Source organism: Vigna angularis, chromosome 8 (genome assembly GCF_016808095.1).
Source record: "Vigna angularis cultivar LongXiaoDou No.4 chromosome 8, ASM1680809v1, whole genome shotgun sequence".
Lineage (NCBI taxonomy): Eukaryota > Viridiplantae > Streptophyta > Magnoliopsida > Fabales > Fabaceae > Vigna > Vigna angularis.
In genome coordinates this window covers 27,442,405-27,465,727 of record NC_068977.1, presented here as the reverse complement: position 1 = coordinate 27,465,727, position 23,323 = coordinate 27,442,405, and the positions used below count along the sequence as shown (strand labels likewise).

The following is a 23,323-nucleotide window of genomic DNA, read 5'->3' as shown; positions in this document are numbered from 1 at the left end:
TAGAAACTGCTGGTCTTCTGATTCTAGTAGATCTTCTTAATGTTGTCTCAACATCTTGATGAGAAGCTTGTTGTTCAACTGGTTGATCAACATTTACTTGTTGCTCCTCATCAACAACTTGATCTATATTATCATTCTCAGCAATTTGTGGAACTTCAATTATTGGTTGTCTAATTTGCTTTTGAACTGGAGGAGCGTGAATGACTACCAATCTTTCATTTGATTGAGAGGTTTGAGTTTCATAGTGATCTTTTTCAAGATCAACGTCTTGATTTAAATCACTCCCACTAATCAAATCATTTTCAAGAAACTTTGCATTTCTTGATTCCACAATCTTAGTGTTATGAGTTGGACAATAGAATCTATACCCTTTGGACTTTTCAGCATATCCAATGAAATACCCACTAATAGTCCTTGGGTCTAGTTTCTTCTCTTGTGGATTATAAATTCTCACTTCAGACGGACATCCCCAAACGCGTACATGTCGTAAACTAGGTTTCCAACCTTTGAATAACTCAAAAGGTGTTTTTAAAACAGCCTTAGTTGGGACCCGATTTACTATATACACAGTCGTCTTAAGTGCTTCAGTCCACAAGAACTGAGGAAGTTTTGAATTACTTCTCATACTTCTCACCATATCCATCAAGGTTCGATTTCTTCTTTCTACTACACCATTCTGATCTGGAGAGCCAGGCATGGTATATTGGGCAACAATCCCATGTTCTTGAAGAAATCTAGCAAACGGACCAGGTGCTTGTCCATTATCCGTGTATCTACCGTAGTACTCTCCACCTAAATCTGATCTCATAATCTTAATTTTCTTCCCACATTGTAACTCTACTTCAACCTTAAAAACTTTAAAGGCATATAAGGCTTCATTCTTAGAACAAAGTAAGTACAGATACATGTATCGTGAGTAATCATCTATAAAGGTGATAAAGTATTTTGGACTACTAGCGTCCATATCCGGACAACAAATATCTGTATGAATAATTTCTAGTAAACTTGAACTCCTCTTAGCACCTCTTTTGGACTTGTTAGTTTGCTTACCCTTAATGCAATCCATGCAAGTCTCAAAATCAGTAAAATCCAAAGTACTAAGTACTCCTTCATTTACTAATCGCTTAATTCTCTCAATGGAGATATGTCCCAATCTATGGTGCCATAAAACAGAAGAATCCTCATTCATAACACATCTTTTTAACCCAGCGGAAACATGCATAGAACTATAAGCAGCGTTGTTTTGCAATTTAATAAAGTAAAGACCATCGCATAATTCCCCAAAGCCAATAACTTTGGATTTATTCAATAAAGTAAAACCAGAATCCATAAAATTAAAGGAAAAACCCAAAGGTGTAAGTTGTGAAATAGAAATCAAGTTCTTGCTAAAACTAGGAACATAAAAGGTCTTTTCTAAACATAAAACAAAACCACTGCTTAAAACTAAATTGCACATCCCAATGGCTTCAACATGTGAACTCATCTTGCTTCTTGAATAAATGTGTTGCTCACTTCCCATCGGTTTCCTTAGGTTTTCCATACCCTGCAAGGTATTAGAAACATGGATTGTAGAACCAGAATCAATCCACCATGTGTTATGATTAAAACTAGTCAAATTAGATTCATAACAGACAAAAGCAAACAAATTACCTTTCTTTTCAAGCCAATCCTTAAACTTTTGACATTCCTTCTTCATGTGTCCCTTCTTTTTACAAAAGAAACATCTGGACTCCTTCTTAATAACTGGCTGAGCAGGAATCTTTCCCTTCTTATTAACTTGGTTCTTCTTATTCTTAAATGAAGTGGTCAAGTTCACCTTCTCCCATTCTTCAATCAATAGCCTTTCTTCTTCTTGAACACACATGGTCAATAATTCATTAATAGACCACTTGTCCTTATGTGTGTTGTAAGAGATTTTAAAGGAGCGTAATGGTGAGGCAAAGTGCGCAAAATATAGTGCACTAGGAAAGAATCAGACATGGTAACTTCCAAAGCTTTTAGTTGAGCCACAATGTCCCTTATGCGCATGATATGATCACGCACTCCCTTAATTCCAGTGAGCTTTAAGGATGAAAACTGCATTATAAGAGTGCTGGCAAGAGATTTATCAGATGTCGTAAACTGCTCATCAATAGCCCTCAGTAAATCCTTGACATTCTCATACTGATCAGCTGAACCCCGGATTCCAGCGGAAATGTTGGTTTTTGTGAACGTTACGGAGAGACGATTTGACCTCTCCCATTTTTCATAAAGTTCAATGGCATCTGGAGTGCTAGTCTCAGTAATACCCGGTGGTTCATGTTTTCTAATAGCATAGTCTATGTCCATCCAGCCTAAATGAAAAATAACTCTCTTCTTCCAAATCTTATAATTATCTCCTTTCAATTCGGGAATACCACACTTGATATCAGAAATATTCACAGATTGAGAAACTGCAAATTCAAAATATTCATGTTCATTATCATAATTTGAGACTAAAAAAAATGTCATGTTTTACCAATGCAAAACATGTCTTTACCAATGAGTCTATTAACATAAAACTTGCCTGTGGGCTAAAGTCTTACTCAATTAGACTCATTTAACCTTATGATAAAACTATTAAATTATATCACATTCCTAATTCCTGTGGGAAAATTAAGAATTATAATAAATATTTTATCCTAATTAATCATACAAATGTAAGAAAAATCCTTTGGGTATATTTCATCACATTATATATAATTAATTACAATTAATGTTTCAATAAAGTGATCTTTATAATATAATTTAATTAATTAAAGATGCTGTGGCTACTCTCTAATTATTAAAAATTATATTTATCACTAAACATTAAATTCTCTATAGGTCTTATATTTAATCTAAATAAAATATAAGAGTCATATTATAAATATATAATATTAAAAAAAAATTATTATACTAACATTAAATATTAGTATAATGTCCATGCGCACTTTAATCCTAATTGCGTGTATAACAGGAAAAATGCATCCAATATAAAACGTAAACAATAAATAATATATATTTATATATATATGTATGAAAAGCAATCCGTGTACGCAGAATGAAAAGACAACTCTGGATTAAAACCAGAAGCGTACAGTATTAATTAAAACCAGAAGCAGCGTACCTTTCAATCTCTAGTGCGCGTATGTGTACAATAGATAAAGAAGAAAAATAAAAACTGAATATATTTTTCTGAAAGATGCCCAAAATGAAATGCAAAAACAAATGTCGTTTCGATCATCTTCAACCTTTCACATGGTTCCAACAAGACGTATTCAAACACAAACCCAATAATATGTGAGGGTTTTAGCATCAAAATTTCACAAAAAAATTCACAGAAAACTTTCTTCTTTCGATTCAGTTTCAAAACAATTGATAAAACTAAAAACACAATACGCAGAGGAGTGAACCAGACAAGGCAGAGGATAAACAGCTCTAATACCAAATGTAAACAATTCATACTAAAGATTCAATAAATCTAAATATCTTAAACAAGCACATTTAATCATATTCAGATTTATAAGAAAGAAAGCGAAAGCAGAAAGACCAACCTCCAGTCATTGTTGTATGCTTACTTAAATTCTGGTTTTTGAACCCTTGCTCTTAAAACACGATGGTGATGTATATGAAGTAAAGAGTAGGCTCAGTGACCTGATATGAAATTTTTCTGTAGTGCTCCAAAAAACCATCACAAAGTATTTTTATAACGTTAGAAGAGATTGTTGCAGGAATCATGGCACACCCACATGTTTGAAAACAGTTTTTATTTAAAATGGACCCCTTTCAGAATATTAACTGCTTTTAAAATATTAACTGAAAAGGAAATAAAATAAATGGGATATGATATATTCTTAAAATGTAACCTCTTTTCTGTATAAGGTTAACATCATAATCTCTTATCCAATTTTCAAATTTATTCTCTTTTTTGCACCAGTCTACTATAACAATCAAGTGACCATTCAAATTGCTATTAATCATTCCCATCATGAAAGAACCAATAATTTGGAAATTGATCTACACTATGCCAGAGAACCAGCAAAGAAAGGAATCATAAAGCTCATCCATGTCAAGCACCATCAACTTATTGATCTTTTCAGAAAGCCTCTACCTTGCCACAACTTTCTTACAATGCTTTCCAAGATGGGTATTAAAAATATTTTCCTCCCATCTTGAGGGGTGCTGTCAGGGTTTAGGTTGTATTGGAGTTTAGTTTGTGTTGGTTGTTTTCTAGAGAGAAGGGAAAAATATTCATGTTCAACTCATACAAATAATCTCATTTTGTGTTTTAATTTTCTTATTTGTTTTCATTCTCTCATTTTCTTTCAGTCTATTAATTTAGGTAAGTATGTATTTTACCTTTTCCTTACAAGAAGTTACATATTATAAGAGTTTAGTTTGTGTTAGAGTTTAGTCTATATTGGTTGTTTGTTTTGTTATGTTTCTTGTATGGTTAGTTTAATTAGTTTTATTTTAGATAACTTTTGTTTTTCTTTTTATGCTTCTGCCACCAAGCCTTGTGAAGGAAGATAGAAAATACTTTTCTTTATCTTCAATAAACTTTTTATTCTTTTCTTTTCTATGGTACGCTAATACATATTGTTTAGGTAACTAAAAAAAGATAATACATTACTAGTGTAATGAAGATTATTTATGTTGATCAAAAAATGTTTTCTATGCTGGTTTAGGTATAATCGACATGGAAATTCTTATAATTTATTACGAAATTACTCTTATATCAACTTTCTATGTCGATTCTAATAATAATTGACTTAAAAAGTATAATCATATTTATAATTTTGTCACCACTTCACTTATTATGGTAGGTGGATACAACTGACATAAGAAGTTTTCATAAAAAATTATTTGTGTAAAAACTATTTTTGTGTTTTTTTACTATAAACCATTTCTTAACCATTACATTTCAACTCACTTTATTTTGTGGTATTGATATAGTTAATCATTAAATCTTAAAGGTGTATTATTCAACTAGATTCTTTGGGTGATAGTGCACCATAATATTAGGGATATGTTGTGCGATATAAGAAAATAAAATCCAGTAGATAGTGGTACTAATTAGGAAGTACCACTACAAAAAAGGTTTTTAACGTATGTTATTTTGGACATTCAATGTCCAACATAACACCGACGTCTTATTGAAAGATGTCAATTTGATGTCGGATGTATCGTAATAGACGTCATTAGACGTCGGTTTTGACACTAACGGATGTCCCATTTGTTTTTTTTCATAAAAATAAAATTGTTTTACAATAAAACCACACCTGCAAATCAGAAAATGTTTCCAACATGTCACAAAATTATATATACTATGCATTTCAAGTCATTATAATACTAAACAATCTAAAAAATAATCCAAAATACTAACCAAAATATTAAACTTCTTGAAGGGTTGAAAATGGAAATCATCGAAAGAGAATGGGCACAAGCAATGTAGAATGGGCACAAGTAATGAAGAAGGAAAGTGTCGCTTCCAAGGCCTGAGCACTCGCGCACAAGAACTGTACCAAAAGCCAATGAAAACGAATTTTAATCGGTTCAAATGAAAGATAATGGTTCTAAACATAATATAATCAATGCAAAAATGATTTTAAATAGTGGAAAGTAGAAGAAAATTTAACTGAACGTTAATTGTGAATGAGAGAAAGGAAAGGAAGAAGATGAATGCAGTTAGAGAGAAAACGCATAATTGGTGTTCTCGTTCTAGAGTGGGTGAAAATGCAGGGTATTTGAAGTCGACTAGCGTCGGCCCTCCTTGCTATCCAACGTCCAAGTGGTAAAAAAATTAATATATTTTGCACCTTTTTGATGTCCGTGGAGAGGGGAGCCGACGTCTATTTCAAATTAAATGTTGGGGGACCTGTAGCCAATGTCCAAAGTTTATAAAACAGTGACTTTTCAGTTCTGGGTGCAGACCATTTAACGTCTGACGCTAAGTGAGCCGACATCTAAACCATGTTTGATGTCGAGGACCCCCATAACCGACGTCTAGAATGTCGTGTTATTTATAAAACTGTCAACGGTAATTTTTACATTGGATTTTCTTGCGTTAGACATTAAGTGCGTGACGTTAAACATTATTTCTAAACTAGTGAAGATTATAATATTAGTATTAGATAGTTGAACACAAGAGAAGAAGAAGAGAGAAAAAAATGTTAGAAGTTGTATAATTATTAATGTTTTATTTTATAATTAGTTGTTAATGGTTTGGCTAGTATAATGAATAATTCAAGTAATAAAACATGGTAAGACCAAATATTATTTTCCAAGAGACTTGTGTAATACTAAAGAATTATACAATTAACAACTCATTTAGACTAAAGAGTAGTACATGGATTTACAAATATGTGCAAGGACATTAATTTACAAACAATACAATGTGAACTTTGGTAGTTGAAGACACTTAAGAGTGAAAAAAATTCAGAAATGATACGGATCGACATTGCTAAGGTTATGTTTTACCAACTTCACTCTTATGCATACACAACTTTATCTCCTCTTCATCAAACACTAATGTCAACCTACACTCTAACCATATTCTCTTAGGCGAAAAAACCTAGATTTTCCTATTAAGCGTCAATCCTTTGACCACTCAACAAGAAAACTCGCATTAAAATCTAAAGTTTAAGACAACAAATGAGTCATGTTCCATCCCTAGAATCCATGTCCTCATTGGGTCTCTTATTTCAAGTCTAATCACACAAAATACATCCCATACCTAATGAACCACAAATCAAATCATAAATGTCCCTATTATATGCGAACATTAAGATAAAAAACAAAAAACAAGCAATTAATGGAAAAACATATATATATATATACATGTATATATATATGTATATATAAATTTTTTAAATAGTTTATCAAAATAAATTTATAAAAGTTTTAAAGGAAAAATATTAAAAAAATATACTTTTACAATTGTATCTAAATATAAATAATTTATGAGTTTATAAAAAATGACTTATTTTAAATTTTTTTACTTTTTAAAATAATTTTATTTTAAAATTTAAACAAATTTAATATATATTATATTTTAAAATTTTTAAAATAATGAAATTATATATCTCAAACATAATTACAATTAAAAAATTATTTTTAATAACTTTTTGTAAAATCAATATTATATGTTATTTAGAAATAACTTTCATTTGAAGATTTTTTTTCAGTTATAGATCGCTTTTTAATTTTAGGTTTAATCATTCACTAAGTCCCTATTTTCGCATGGAATCTCAATTTCGTCCCTTTCTTTCTGAAAATCTCAATTGGGTCCCAATTTTATGAAAATTGCAACAAATCGATCCTTTCCGTTAATTTGGCTGGACGGCGTTAAAAAAATTGATGAGTGAATGCTGAGATGACGAACGAGCGCTCGTCCAGCAGCGAACGAGCGCTCGTCCATCAGCGAACGAGCGCTCGTCCAACAGCGAACGAACGCTCGTCCAGCAGCGAACGAGCGCTCGACCACCGAACGAACGGTCGTCCAGTGTGGAACGAACGGTTGTCCAGCAGTAAGAGGTCGACGAGCGTCCGTTCTCTGGTGGACAACCGTTCGTTCCACACTGGACGACCGTTCGTTCGGTGGACGAGCGCTCGTCCGCTGCTGGACGAGCGCTCGTTCGCTCCTGGACGAGCGCTCGTTCGCTGTTGGACGAGCGCTCGTTCGTCATCTCAGCATTCACTCATCAATTTTTTTAACGCCGTTTGACACTATTTAACGGAAAGGATCGATTTGTTGCAATTTTCATAAAATTGGGACCCAATTGAGATTTTCAGAAAGAAAGGGATGAAATTGAGATTCCATGCGAAAATAGGGACTTAGTGAATGATTAAACCTTAATTTTATTGAGTAGATTATTAGAATTGTTTTCCAAAATAGAGTTTTTGCTGTTCAGTATATTTTTGTTTTTGCAAAAGACTAAATTTTATCGTGTGTTTTTTTTTTAATTTTGCAGGTTGTTTGTTGTTAAAATTTTGTATTTTGAGGACAACTTTTTAAAAACATTTTCTTTTTTAATTTTATAAATTTTTGTATTTATTTATAATATTTAAAATAAATTACTTTATTAAAATTTTACAATTTTTATGTGAATATAAATTTAAAAAATATATTTAATTAATATTTATAATTTAATTGAGAATAAATGTTTTTGAAAAATGATATAATAAATAAGATAATTTAAATATGTTGTAAATATAGAAATAGAAAAATTATCATAATAAAATATTACAATTTTGGATTTTTTTGGAAAATTAATTTTTTATACATGTATATTTATTTGATTAAAATAGTTTACGTAATAAATTTTGTGTGTGTAATAAGTTAGAAAATAAAATAAAATAATAATATGATTTTAGGAGGAAATATTTGAACTTTTTTTTTCCTGTAACATCCCATAAAATATAGCTTAAAACTATATGAAGGAGTCAACATATAATAATATGATAGGACAGTTAAAAAATTTACAATAAGAGTTCTAGATAAACTAAAAATGCCGAGCATTTAAAACTTTACAATAACTAATAAAGTCTGGTACATATTAGAAGAAAAAGCCGAACGGTTCCAAAACTATGTTTAAACCGAATGATGGTACAAAATGATACTAATCCTACCGCCCGAACGGTCTTAAGGTACAACTTCGATATTCTCTCCCTCCAAAGCTTCTTCCCGCGAACCTTCCTCCCCTTCTGCTCACATCCACCCGATGATCATTGCAATAGGAAGGACGACCGAATGGACAACATAGACAAGGTAAGCTCATATAATTTAATTAATCATAAAAACCTAACAGATTCACATATAGCATACAATCATCACATATACAATTTCAAACAATAACCAACAGAAATAAACATGCAATGACCGACCACTGACTTGACTCATCCGAATTGTATGAATTATGTAGCTACAACGTTTATGCACCCGGATGGTGTAGTAGCTGGGATGCCCTCAATAGTTACCACCCGAGGTTAGTCTGTTATATCTCGCCCAGGTTAACCTTATGGACTAGGACCTCCTGTCATTCTCACACATGAGTTACTCCTCTCTACGTGAGAATGAATAATCACAGAATATCAGGATAAACGCCAGCTAAGCATAACCATATTCATACTTTACCATTCAGTAACCAACCACGAGATATTCCTCCTTGGAATACTCTTTCATATCCTTACTATTCAATTCATGTCATACTTTAAATATCATCATACTTAACCATCAATACAGTCAAACCGAACAATAAAATAAGATCTCATTCTTGAACAAAACCGAAAGAGATATCATCATACCTATGAACAAGACTGAACGGGAGAAAACTTCTTAGGGTTAATGATAATGCTAATTCTTACCATTATCTAAGCATCATTTTAGTAGCAAAATCAACTCTTCTTTAGCTTATTACTTGCTTAAATCCTCTCTTTTATTTAGTTTTAGTATTTATCTATATTTTGGGCTACATTACGTAAATAATACTCTAATCCCTTGTTTTCTTTGATCTATTTTGATGTTAGGAAGATCCTCCATTACATTGAAGAGTCTCGATGATCCAGGAAGTCATTGATTTAATGGTCATTTTCGCTTAAGCGAGAATAATTTAGCTTAAGCGAGAATGACTATCTTCTCCAAGAAGAATTCTCGCTTAAGCGAGAATAATTTAGCTTAAGCGAGAATTCGGGCAGTATATATACTCACGAGGCAGAAAGAAAAAAGGGTCTTTGGTTCTTTGGAGGCGCGATTTCACGTCTGGAGCTCATGGAGGGCGCGATGAGCTTGTGGGAACATTTCCTCCTCTTCCTTTGGGTCTCCTTCTTCTTCCATCTTCCATGTTTGTAAGCTTTAGGGTTCTCCATGGAAATGGAGAATCAGATTCATCTTGTTAGGGTTAGATGTAGCCTATGAACTCTTGTGTAATGAATGATTGTTTCGTATTTATAAATGCCTTTTCTATCTATTACTAGTATTCTTGTTTCCGATCTTAAAGCTTGCATGTAATAGGGACGTTCATGACTTGATTTTGGGGTTTCATTGAGCCAGGGATGGGATATGAAATCTTGAACTGAAACAAGAGTCCTTGTGGGTCATTGAGCCAAGGATGGGATATGATTCAGATGTTGTCTTAGATCCTAGTTCTTAATGCGGGTTTGCTTGTTAGATTGTCCAAGGGATTGGAGTTTGATAAGGAAAACCTAGGCTCTTTCACCTAAGGGATTAGGGCTAGAGTGTTTTAGTGGATTGACTTTAGTAAATTGATAGAGAGGAGATGAAATTGGTTATACACAAGAGTGCATTGGTGAAAACTAACCTTAACAATGTCATTTCATACCATTTCTAGTCTTTTCCATTTCCAAGTGCCTTCAATACCAAAGTCCAACCTTGTAATTACTTGTGAATTTATCTTTTTGCACATATTCTTAAATGATGAGTTGTTCTTGAGTCTAGATGAGTTGTTAATCGCACAATTTTCTAGTATTACGAGTCTCTTGGGAAAACGATACCTGGTCTTACCACGGTTTATTACTTGAACGATTTGGTGCACTTGCCAAAGAGATTAACAGTTAACATGATCGAACACTATAACCAGGCTAAACACTTTAGTTGAACCAAATACGTATTATGATACTGAACTTTTCTTGCTACTCAAAGGCTATAACCGAACGAACTTTACTAGACAAAACCCACAGAATTGACTGAATACTCTAAGACACCTATAATTAGACATGACTGAATACTAAAAGCTTTTAACCGAAACCTAAGAGCTTAGAGCGAACAATACAAGCTTAAGCCAAACACTATTAAATTAGGCCGAACACTATTAAATTAGGCCGAACACTATTAAATTATGCCGAACACTCTTAGTTTATATTACAAGTACATAATTGGTTAATATGACGAGACCAAGTGCTTAGTGCAAGACCGAGCACTACTGAGACCGAGTGCTAGTACAAGACCGAGCACTACTAAGACCGAGTGCTAAGTGCAAGACCGAGCACTACTAAGACCGAGTGCTAAGTGCAAGACCAAACACTACTGAGGCTGAGTGCTAGTACAAGATCGAGCACTACTGAGACCAAACGCTTATTTTCGAATATATTAATAGAAGACCGATCGATCATTAACTGAAATTCTCTACAGAAGGAGAATCCAGTCAAGATCGAACGCACTAATGGAAAACCGAACGGTCACGAATGACTCTTTGTGACAATTACAAAATTTCCGCATAATACTGCAGAATTAGAATCAAACTCTATTTCTACCCAGTTCATGCCATTTATCAATCACTTAACACATACATATTAACATACAACAATTTCAATGTTCAATATCAACTAATCACCAAACATAACATCATTCGAACATGCAACCATTCACAACCAGAGAATCATAATTAAATTACAAGTTTCCCTTACCTCTTAACTTAACCGAACGCTCACAGTTGCAGTAAATAGCTCACCACCAAAAATCTTATAAACCTATGGTTCACCGATTGATGAAACTAGATCAAACAAAAGACCAGAAATGTGATCAGAATTTAATAGAAGGAGGTAATAAACTCATGCAACCAGAAACTTGGCTTGCATGAAAATAGACGTTCTAAGAAGAGGATAATTTACCAGCTCAAAACAACAACTTGATCGGTGCAAAGTGAAACCCTTGACAGTAGGAGGACTCAGACGTTGCCTGATTGATGATCGGAAGAAGGAAAAGGTAAGAATTTGTAGAGAGAAGGAGAAGAAGTTTAGAGAGAAGGAGGAGAAAACTGAATCTTAGAAACTTTTGGAGAAGAAGGTGCATGCAGGAAATGGCTTGAGGTTTTTGGAAAAAGTTAATTATATCCTACCGTCAAAATCCACTTGGTCCAATCCGCTGCACCCACCTGAATCCCACTTTGTTGCTGAATTTAATGACTCTAACAGTTTCACCCATAGTTATATGTATATGATCTTAAATTAGAATTTTCGAATTTTACACCTTTTTTTATTTTAAAATTCTTATAAAATTCTATTATGAATTTTATATTTTTCTATTATGTATATGGTCCAAACTTTTTATTTTTTTATTTTTTTTAAAACATTTTCTTTAATTAATATCTCTATAAATAAACCTAGATGTTTTACCTTCACGTTACTAAATTTTAACTTTACATTAAATCTCTATTCAAATATTTTCACCTACACTTATATTATTATTTAATTTTATTTGTCTAACTTATTACACACATAAAATTATTACATAAATTAATTTAAAGAAATATGTAAAAACCTAGAAAATTGTATTTTATAAGTGACAATGGTTTAAAAATAATGGGAATTGTCTCGCGACGATATCCTTAAGTCTAAACGATCAATTTCTAAGATAGAGTAAGTTGGTCTTTTGCTCTTTTCTTTAGTCAGTTTTGTTTTCCTTGAATGCTATTTATCTTTTTTTTTTGGTATGTGAAGTTTGAGCTTTACATAAAACTTTTTGTTGATCAATGGTCCTAAATGTGTTGATCGTGTTTCTATGATTCGTAGGAGCAAATATGAATTTTTGTACGTTGGAGTTGTTTTAGACTTTCTAGAAAGCTTTGGTCTTCGGTTAGGTAAGGAAAAGTAATATTGTTTTAATTTTGCTTTAAGAAGTATGAATGTATGTTTGATAGGTTACGAGATTAATGTTTTGTTGAATATGTTATCAATTGAGGATTTTTTTAGTGATATTTGTTTATGGATGAGTGAATGTTGTCTATTGATAAATAATGCTATATATGTTTGTGAATCGGTACTCATGTGAATCTTCAATGTTGTTCTTTTGGAGTTATATGAGGTATAATTTGTTATATAATTGACAGTAATGTGAAGAAAGAATGTTGTTGGGCTGAATTTTGGTTTAAATTGAGGTTTTGGTAGGTGAATTTCTTAACGAGTGATTTTGGAACTAAAAATTGTGTTGGGAAGTTGTTTTTGGATCATTTTAAAATTGTATAGAACTTCAAATAACCATAAATCCGATGTTGAGTTGATAAGTAGTCAATATACTGAGTTTTAGGTTGCTTTTGGTCTATTTTTAGGGGTTTTAATAGGTGGAAATCTAAATGAGCAAGTATGAGTTAAAAATGAAGAAGTAGGGTATGTTTTTGAGTCAATTGTGTCTTGTTTAGAATCTTAGTTTGCAATTTTCTGGTTTAAAATGTGTAGAATTGGTTATAGGTGTTTTTGAGTGGTTGAGTTTATCTAGTGCATCTTGTTTCTGATGAAATGAGAAAAGTGGTCTTCAATTTCATCCATAAACATGTTTCAGCATCAATCTTAGTGTTAAGGAAGTCAGTTTGACCATTTAGATAGGTTCAAGGGCATCTAAATCAGTACAATAATTTGTTGTCATCTGGTATGGTGTCGAGCAGTCGTGTGTGATGCTCAACTGTCAAATCGAGAGCCCTTAGGCTATAGAACGTTGAGCGCCACTCTGGACACTCAACACCACTTGCCTACTGTAGGTCTGGCGTTGGGCACCATTAATGGTTTGAGTTTTCACTTTTTTTTCTTATGAATTGGAGATATATTGATACTTTAAGGTTTGTTTGGTAATATATATTGAATATTATGATGGTTTATGCATGTAGTTATGTATGTATTGAAGTATGGTTTGAAAAGAGTTTCTAAGGTGAAATTATTGATGGTTATTCCAAGTAGAGTAATGTATTGATGTAGGGACTCAACCTTGAAAGTTATCTTGATGCTTCAATAATCACTTCATCTTAGGTAGAGAAGGAGATTATGTGGTAAGGAGTAATAGGAGTTTCTAGTCTATGGTATGGTGTTCTTTGTCCACAGGTGGATGACGGACTAATCTTATGTGGTAACTTGGGGAAGCAGTTGTTTCACTACTACAAATGTACAACTTGTCATAGTCTGACATCAATATATATATTCAGATTGGTCAAGTCTAGAATTCATATGTATGTATGATATATGATGTTTTATAATTGTATGATTTATTCTTTTATTATATTAACTTACCCTTATTGCATTGTTGTTTACTTGTGCTTGTTTTCTCTTTTACAATGATCACTTTAAATGATTGTGAGCTTAGGTGATGTCTTTCCAATTGATCTAGCATGGGTGAAGGTGAGACAACAACATAGTAAGATTTTCGTTAATCAAGTGTAAACATTCTCTTTTAAAAATCTTTAGGTTTTCTGGTTAGTTACCATCTTTGTAATATTTTATTTAATAGTTTCACACTATAAAAATAAGATGTTACAAAATAAATATACATTTATCAAAACTAATTTTACAAAATATAACTATATTTTTATTATGATAATTTTTCTATTACCGTAATCACAATATATTTAAATTATCTTATTTGTTATAATCATTTTTCAAATTTTTTATTCTTAACTAATTTATAAATATTAAATTAAATATAGTTTTTAAATTTATATTCACATAAATTACAAAATATTATAAATTTTTAATAAAATAATTTATTATAAATATTAAACAAATCTAGAAAATTAGAAAAAAAAATTGTTAAGGATCAGTTTTTTAAAAAAAACATAATTTCAACAACAAACAACATACAAAATTATAAAAAACATGATGAAGATTTAGTCTTTCACAAAAGGAAATTAAACTTGAGCAATAAAATGCTCTAGTTCGGAGAAAACATTTTCCTTACGTCAATAAAGTTCAAAAATATCTATACCATACAAAAAAAAAGTCTAAAGGGGAAGCTTTTGAAATAAATTATTTTAATATACTTATTAAAAATACTTCTATTAGTCAAACTTTCCTATTAATGAAATATCTATACTTTTTTAATTGTTTTTTTTCTCTATCCCTCTTAAACAACCTATATTAATGTCAATATTAAATTAATTTGCAGGAGAGGCACTTTGGTCAAAGTAATAAAATTTGCCACTTTTGTCACATACTCACTCTCCCACATAACACCTCACCTCATGATGCTCTACATAGTCGTCACTCGCCTCCATTTCCTTTCCGAAAACAAAGATAGATGCCTCATATTTTATCCCACTTCCATAGTCAACACACTTTTTTTAAATGTTACAGACTCAAAGTTTAGGACAAAATTCATTTCTTTACCTTTTTTTTTAATTTTAAGAAAATATATTTTTTCAATATGTTTTTTAATTTCTATGATGACTTAAAATTCTTTGAGAGAGAAAATTAAAAAGAATACAATAGCTAATATTATATTAAAATAAAAAATAAATTTTACCGAGGAGAAACATCCCAATAAATGGTTTAATAATGAGGGACGGAAATTATGCTTACCCCACAAAATTCATACTTCCCATTACTATCCAATCCTTGAACATGCAAACAAAAACAGCATATTCACAGAACAAAAACTCACGAAAAAACAATGTTAAACAGTTGTTTATCCTGATGTTTTAATTCCTTAAAAAAATCCTAACGTTTATTTTTCATCAATTAGTGCCAGGTCATTTCAGTGCTATCCAATTCATTCCAGAATTCTCTTCAGAATTCCCCAAATGACTGTTACTGCCCAGGCGTATTTTAATAAATAATGATATGTGAATTAAATAATTATTTAATATAAATAGTAAGGTATGTTTTTTAATTTTCAAAATTTTATGTTACTATCTTAATTAAGTAAAGAAATTGATGTTTCAGAAAAGCATCTCGATAAGAGTATTAATGATGTCATAAATGAAAGACTTTTTAACTCACACCAAAACTAAGCAACTGGAAGAAAGGAAATAAAGAAACATAAAACTTAAAATTATTTTGTTTTCGCAGTTCTCTTTTGGCATAAAATTAAACAAGAGACAATGATTCTCTAGAAGTCATCACCATCGTAACCGAGATCTTCCTCAACCTTCTCCGCAGCATCTTCGGCAATCTTATCTTCCAGATACTCAGCACCCTCCACAAGCGCGACTCCACCTAGAACCCCAGCGACCGCACCCACAGCCAATCCCGTTCCCATTCCCCCAAACTTACTCTTCTTCTTCTCCTCTTTCGGCGCGTAGCCGTACGCGCTCCCCTGCCCATACGACGCCGTTTGCGGAGGCGCATTATAACCGTACCCACTCTGAGGTGGCGCACCATAGCCCTGCTGTGGCGCACCGTAGCCCTGCTGTGGCGCACCGTAGCCCTGCGGTGGCGCACCATAACCCTGCGTAGGCGCATTGTAAGGATACCCACTGGGCGGCGCCGCGGAGTAATAGGCGTCCTGTGGCGGAGCACCGTAGGGAGAGTACCCATAGCCCTGCGGAGCAGGAGAATAATCCCTCACGCCGTAAGCCGGCGCGGGGTAACCACCGGGTGGGGGATAGTGGGGCTCTCTGATGGTCACGCTAACCTCGACCTTCCCTTGTGGTCTGCCAGATGGACGCTTGAGCGTGAGAGTGCGGCCCACGCGCTCGCCCTTTCCGGCGTCGGCGAGAATCTCAGAGAGCTTGAGCCGAGCCGAGCCGATGAGCGGCTTGGTGTCTTCTTCCTCTTTGATGGCGTGAACGACGTCGATGTATAGCGTTTGATCTTCAAGGGGCTTCGGCGGTAACGGAACTACGAGCGTCTGATCCCAATTGGCATCGGTGTCGCCGTTCTCGTCCACGTGGGTGGAGAGCTTGTTGCTGGGGTCCACCCAAACGACGACGTACGGGCGGTTTGCGCCGTTGCGCCAGTTCACGTTCTTCAATCCGCGCGCCGATGAGAGTTTCACTTCCACCTCGTAGCGAGAACCCATTTCTGACGTTGGAACCGTGAGTGATTTTGTTGACTCGTAGGTTTTCGATCAGAACTGCAAGAGACTAGTGCGCTTTTATAGGGAGCGTTTGTTTGGGTTCTTTGGCTTTGCCCTTGCTTTCTCCTGCAATTACGATTTTGCCATCATGAGGGAAATTGACAAATGGAACAAAGGTTCTTTGCTTCGGTAAGGTTGGTGGGGGAATGTGCCAGGAAAAGGTATCTTCGATAAGGAAAGAAAAAAACGGTTACTTTTAAACTAAGTCTCCGAAAAAAATATATAATTACAGTATTAATTAATTTATTCGGATAAAGAATTTTTATACAACACCTCGTAGGAGAATTATTTTATTAGTTGAAGTATTTTATAATTGATATTAAACAAAAATAACTATATAAATATAATTTATGTATTATAGAATTTTTTTCTTTAGGTACATAACAAAGTTTTTAAAAATATAAGTCTTTTTTAAAAGAAATGAGAACTCTCTAAATATAAAATAAATTATATAAGTACTTTCCATTATTTATATAATTGACTTACTGCAACAAGATTTTATATACATTATTTTTAACCCAGTCCAAAATATACAATCATAACATAACATAAGATAAAGTAGTATATTTAAAATAAAATAAACTTATACATAGCTACAATAACTAATATAAATAATCAATTTCAAACAATTAATTCACATCCCAAAAATATAGTTATAGGGTATTTATATTTACAATAAAATAGAACAGTTACAGGGAAAATAAAGTTAACTTATAATTATTCTAAAATAATCATAACTTAAAAACTTTACAAAAACCTATACTGATACAAATCATAAGAGCAGACCGATCGGTCATACAAAAGGTGTATCAACCGAACGGTCCTACAAGCAGTGTATTACACCGAACGACCCTATATTGATACAAAAATAAGCACAAGACCGACTGTCTTACTCTAACGGAAACCATCTTCTCCTGCAAGCGCCTGCTCTAGAGAGCCCTCATCACCTTCTGCTCACACCCACAGGGTGATCATTGCAATGACAAAGACGACCGAACGAACAACATGACAAGACAGGAAAATAAGGGTAAGCTAATGTAATTTAATTAACCAAACATACATACATTTCGTACAAGTACAACCAATGCAAATACGGATAAACATATACAACTGAACACTATACTTCAAACATAAACCGAACACCTGATTTGACAATCCAGATTGTATGAATATGTAGCTTGAGGCCGTTCATGCACTCAGATAGTGTAGTAACTGGAAAACCATCAGCTGCCACCCGAGGTTAGTCCAATATAACTCACCCAAGAACCTATGGGCTAGGACCTCCTGCCATTCTCAGACAATGCCTTACCCATCTCTACTTGAGAATTGATAATCATCATAATATCAGGATGAACTCTGTGAATTTCACTATCCATATTCATACTATAACACCATTTTGATACACATTTCACTGAGACATTTCCCACTTCAATACACTTTTCACTAAGACATTCCTCCTTCGAATTCTCTTCCACATTACTTGAAACACATGCCTTGTTTGAAATATCAATACAATTCCCGTACTTAGTAGATCAATATAACTATCTCAACCCATCAAAGTCAAACAACGATAATAGCATTTAAAGACCAAATATTTATTCATAAAAGAAAACCGAACGTCAACAACACAAACTCTGAGTACGACCGAACGGAAAAGATAAACAAATCTTATGAACAAGACCGGATGGTAAAATAATCCCCATATGAGAACATGACCGAGCGGTCATTTAAAGAGTAACCATCAAACAGGAGTCGAACAATATTGGCTTAGAGTGAATGCCATTGGCTTAGGCCGAACACTATTGGCTTAGGACGAACACTATTAACTTAGTACAAGTACAATATTGAGCACTAGTATAAGAACGAGCGCTCATAAGAGACCACACAACCCAATAATACCGATCGCTAACACTATCATATATGTTAGTACAAAATCGAGCATTATATCGAACGAGCGCTGGTCCAAGACCGAACACTTACCAAGAACGAGCGCTAGTACAAGACCGAGCACTACCAAGACAGTACATGACCGAGCGGTCAATAACAGTTAAAACCTATGATAGACCGAACGCTGTTTACAATCAAATGTTATGTCTATACTGACTGCTATCTTCACTTGAATATCAATACAAGATCGATCGGTCATTAACTAAGGATCCACAAAAGTAGAACTCAGTTAAGACCGAGCACCAATACAAATCGAGTACTACCAATATCGAGCACTAACACTAGCATTACTGCTAGTACACGACCGAGCACTACCAAGAGACCACCCATACAATTAAGACCGAACGATCATGAACGGATAAAACTAAAGAGACCAAACCCAGTTATGACCAAGCGGTCAACAATTCTCTCAACGTTCTGCATAATTCTGCAGAATAGCTGCAGAATTATGAACAAGACCTAATTTTTACCAAAACTGAATATTTTTCCCAACTTCTAATTCCCCATACCTGAATCATATACCAATTTACATTATTCCAAGGATGTCTAAACCTTTATAAACACTTTTTAAAGAGTCTGCTGCCAAACTCACGATCCAAAACTGCATCATCATCAACTTAAATACTCAAATTCGATTCTACTGGTTTTAGCACATTTTGAATGACTTAGGGACTCTAACAGATCCTAAATAACTCCTCTAAGCTCTCCCAACCGACCGATTTAACGTCTGACCCCAAATTCCCATTTTCATTATCCCACTTCCTCAAAACTCATTGTAAGACAGTACTAGATAATTCTGCAGAAAAGCTTCACACGGTCACAGTCCATATTATTTCAAACAACCATACAAATCACACAATCACCGAATTATATATACATGCAAATCTTCTACACCGCATTATAAAATATCATAATTCAACAACACATCAATTAATTAAATTAACTGGTTTCCCTTACCTCAAAGCAACTTGACATATTTAAACTCCTCCACATTTTTGTTAAACCGCAAGTGATCCTAGGGCAGTCTACAGACATTGAATCGGTGAAAGGAAACCAACCACCAAACCAGAAACAGAATCAGAACCCAAAGGAAGAGCTTATGAACACATGCAAACAGAACAATATTTGCATGTACCAGAAAATGCAGAAATTCACGAGAATTTGAGAAACGAAACTTACCCACTCTAACCACGAAATTGATCGGTGGAAAAGGAAGCCCTTGATCACAGGATCGCCTAAGAAGCTCCTGATAGCCGATCGGATGAACCACTAGTGAGAAATTTTAGAGAGAAGGAGGAGAAAAGGTAGAGAATAGAGTTTTTAGAGAGATAGAACGTACTGATATAATGAGCTGAGTGTTTTAAAACTCTATTTATACTGTTAGCTTATTTTAACACTAATTGCTCAGTCTCATTATTTTAATATATCTATCTACTCTTAACAATCTATTTTCTGGGTCCTTACACTACACACCATTGTTTACTACATCAACTAAAATTTTATATTTGAATTTATAATATCTTAATTTAAAAACAATTTTAAATATTGATGTATAAATATTTGAAACAAATTTTAAATAAAGATGTAAAATATAAATTTAATATTGTTAAAAGTATTTAATAAAAAAATTAATTTTAATGAGAATATCATTATATAACTATATAAAAGTTAAATTTAGTCTTAATTTGTAGACGTAAGAAATTGTTCTACTTTAAAAAGAAAAAATAGGTTTAAAGTGAGACAAAATACAAATAAAATGATTAAATTGAGATTTTTCACATGATATTTTTTCCAACTGTGAAACGTAACACTATATTGTCACGTCATACTATCTCTACCACGTGATAGGATATTCATTTGACACATGACAAAGTTTTTTTCTAAAAAAATAAAATAAAAAAATAAAAGCATTAAGAAAATTAAAAAAGTTAAAAAAATCACAAACGTGGCAAATGACATTAAGTTAATGTCGTTAGTTCTATACTAACGAAAAGAGTTAAATTGTATCACATTTTCAAAATTGAGGATCCAATTAAGACAACTTAAAACACGAGGACCTAGTTGAGATTCCTGTACAAATATGAGAATCATCTGATGATTTTAACCTTATTTAAAATGCACTATCTTTGTAAAACTCTTTCTCTTAGGAGATCTCTGCCTTCTCCATACAATTTATAGCCCTCTATTCATATGTCTAAAGATCAGAGACCACCTGAGTGATCATTGAGGTGAGATCTTCCTTTCTAACCAATCAATTTCTGCAAAAAAGTAAGTTGATTTTTGTTCTTTTTTTTAGGTTTGTGCGTTTTATGCATGTTTGAGTTTTTCTCTATCAATCTAAAGTCTAAGTCTTCCATAAGACTCCCTATTGATCAGTGGTAGGAGAGTATGCCTTGATCAAGTTTTTGTGACTTGTAGGAGCAAATAGGGCTTTCGGAGTTATAAGAACAATTAGAGAGTTCTTAGAGTCATTTGATCATTAAACAAGTAAGGGAAGCTAGTTAGTTTAATTTTAACTTATGAACAAGTTTTAATCTATGCTTGTATGATGATTGAATTTTGTGCTTCCGTTGTCAGGTGATTTTTGACCTATTGAGTTGGATTGTAAATGTTGAAATTAATCTATGAATTATATGTGTTTGAATCTTTGAAATGATTGAATGATCTATCTGGTGTTTGTGCTAAATTTTATCAATTGATTGTATATAAGTTGAGAATTTTGGTAGGTTGTGCATCTAGAATGAGTATCAGATTGTGTTGCAAAGACTAGCAAGTCATAATTCTACATAATTGTTGTTCAACATAATTATGTAGACTCACTCAGTGAGCATAATCTCGCTAGGTGACTTTAATGTCAGAGAGCTACTGCCTTTACTATCGTTGGGCGAGCATTTTGGCTGTGCAAAAACAAAGTGAGTGAGCTCACTAACTTTACCCTCGTTGGGTGAGTTTATGATCGTTGGGTGAGTTTAGTATTCAAGGTAACTCTGTTTTCCAATGAATAGGCGAGTGAGTTTCGACTAGGGGAATTATGTTCGTATTTTAAGTATGGGAGCTCTAGTATTGAGCTCATTGGACGAACTGTTCATTCGCCAAGTGAGTATACTTGCGCATGATACTCGCTAAACGAATGAGATGACCTCGCTAAGAAAGAATAACATAGTTTAATACAACTTTCATATGTGTTTCTTATAAGTTATGTTGTGATATGTTAGTTTATAAAAGATATTATAATTGATAATATGTGATGTGGAATTAAGAATGATGGAATCAATCCAAGGGGAATTGGTGATGATGTGTTGTAGTGTGAGCTTTGACATATGTACATTTTGAAAGTAGGTATCCTGATATATTACCAACCATAAACTTATATAAAGATAATGGGGTGTGGAAGAGAACGATAGGAGATCTTTACTCTGGACTTTCTTCCAGGTATAAAAGATTAACCTTGTGAGTAGTAAGATGATAACCCCTGCGTTTATAACTTTGCAGAGTATAAATATTACTCCGGGTGCACACCTATAGTGAATATATATGTCAAAGCATGTATCCAAACAATTGAGTCTAGAGTCAACTGATTTTGTGTTTTATATGATTGTTATGATATTATAATTACTAACTGAATACGATCTGAGCACTTGTGTTATAAAAGTTGTTTTTAAATACTAGCTTACCCTGTTTTATTTTTATATGTGTGGTTTTATCTTTTGTAATGATCATGTTTTATTTTCTATGTGTGTGGTTTTATTTTCTATGTGTGTGTTTTATCTTTTGTAATAATCATCTATAAGTATGAGAAGAGGATAAATTAAGTGTTGATAAAAGAGGCTTTTAATTAGTCTATTAGGCATGGTTAGAGTTTGTTTGTATATAAGTATTACTTTTTATGTAATAGTTAGTTTTTAGATACCTTATACATACTATATGTCGATATAGTTATTATCTCGGATAACTTAAACAATATTCAAGTATTTTTCTTTTAACCTATATCAATTTTATGATGTTTTGTTTAGTAGACTATATTATTAGATAGGTAAAATTTAAATTTCTATTTCTCGACACAAAATTTTATGATGTTTTGTTTAGTAGACTATTACACTTTTAGTAGACTATATTATAAGATGGGTTTGCTAATTTACGTAAGGGGTTTTTTTAGTTGGTACATTTTAGCAAAGTGTACCAAGTTTTAGGTTACAAAAAAGTCCCTACTAAAGAAACCAACTTTAAATCTAAGGATATTTTAATAATTTTAAAATTTAATTTAAAATAAAAAAATAAAAGATAATTATTTATCATTCTGATTGGTCCACGTGTATGAATAGTTATTACTTTTTATTTTATTTTTTATTTTAAAAAATAACTACCTTTTATTTTATTTTATATTTTAAAAAACAACTATCTTTTAAAAAAATATATAATAAAAGGTAATAACTTCTCATACACGTGGACCAATCAGAATGATAAATAATTACCTTTTATTTTTTTATTTTAAAGTAAATTTTAAAATTACTAAAATATCCTTGAATTTAAAATTAGTTTTTTTTAATAGAAATATTTTTGTAACCTAAAAGTTGTACACTT

General features: G+C 32.8%; 2 protein-coding genes across 2 annotated transcripts; both read right to left on the bottom strand.

Annotated features, from left to right (window-relative positions):
• Window positions 1–1,866: 1,866 nt before the first annotated feature.
• Window positions 1,867–3,564, bottom strand: LOC128193789 (uncharacterized). Its single transcript, XM_052867895.1, has 2 exons — window positions 3,555–3,564; window positions 1,867–2,432 (listed from the first exon to the last, which is right to left on the bottom strand). The coding sequence occupies exons 1-2, from the start codon at window positions 3,562–3,564 to the stop codon at window positions 1,867–1,869; spliced, it is 576 nt and encodes a 191-aa protein (XP_052723855.1).
• A 12,090-nt stretch (window positions 3,565–15,654) lies between these two features.
• LOC108344759 (protein SRC2) lies at window positions 15,655–16,798 on the bottom strand. The gene has a single exon (XM_017583246.2). The coding sequence runs from the start codon at window positions 16,736–16,738 to the stop codon at window positions 15,827–15,829; it is 912 nt and encodes a 303-aa protein (XP_017438735.1). The 5' UTR covers window positions 16,739–16,798; the 3' UTR covers window positions 15,655–15,826.
• Window positions 16,799–23,323: the final 6,525 nt, after the last annotated feature.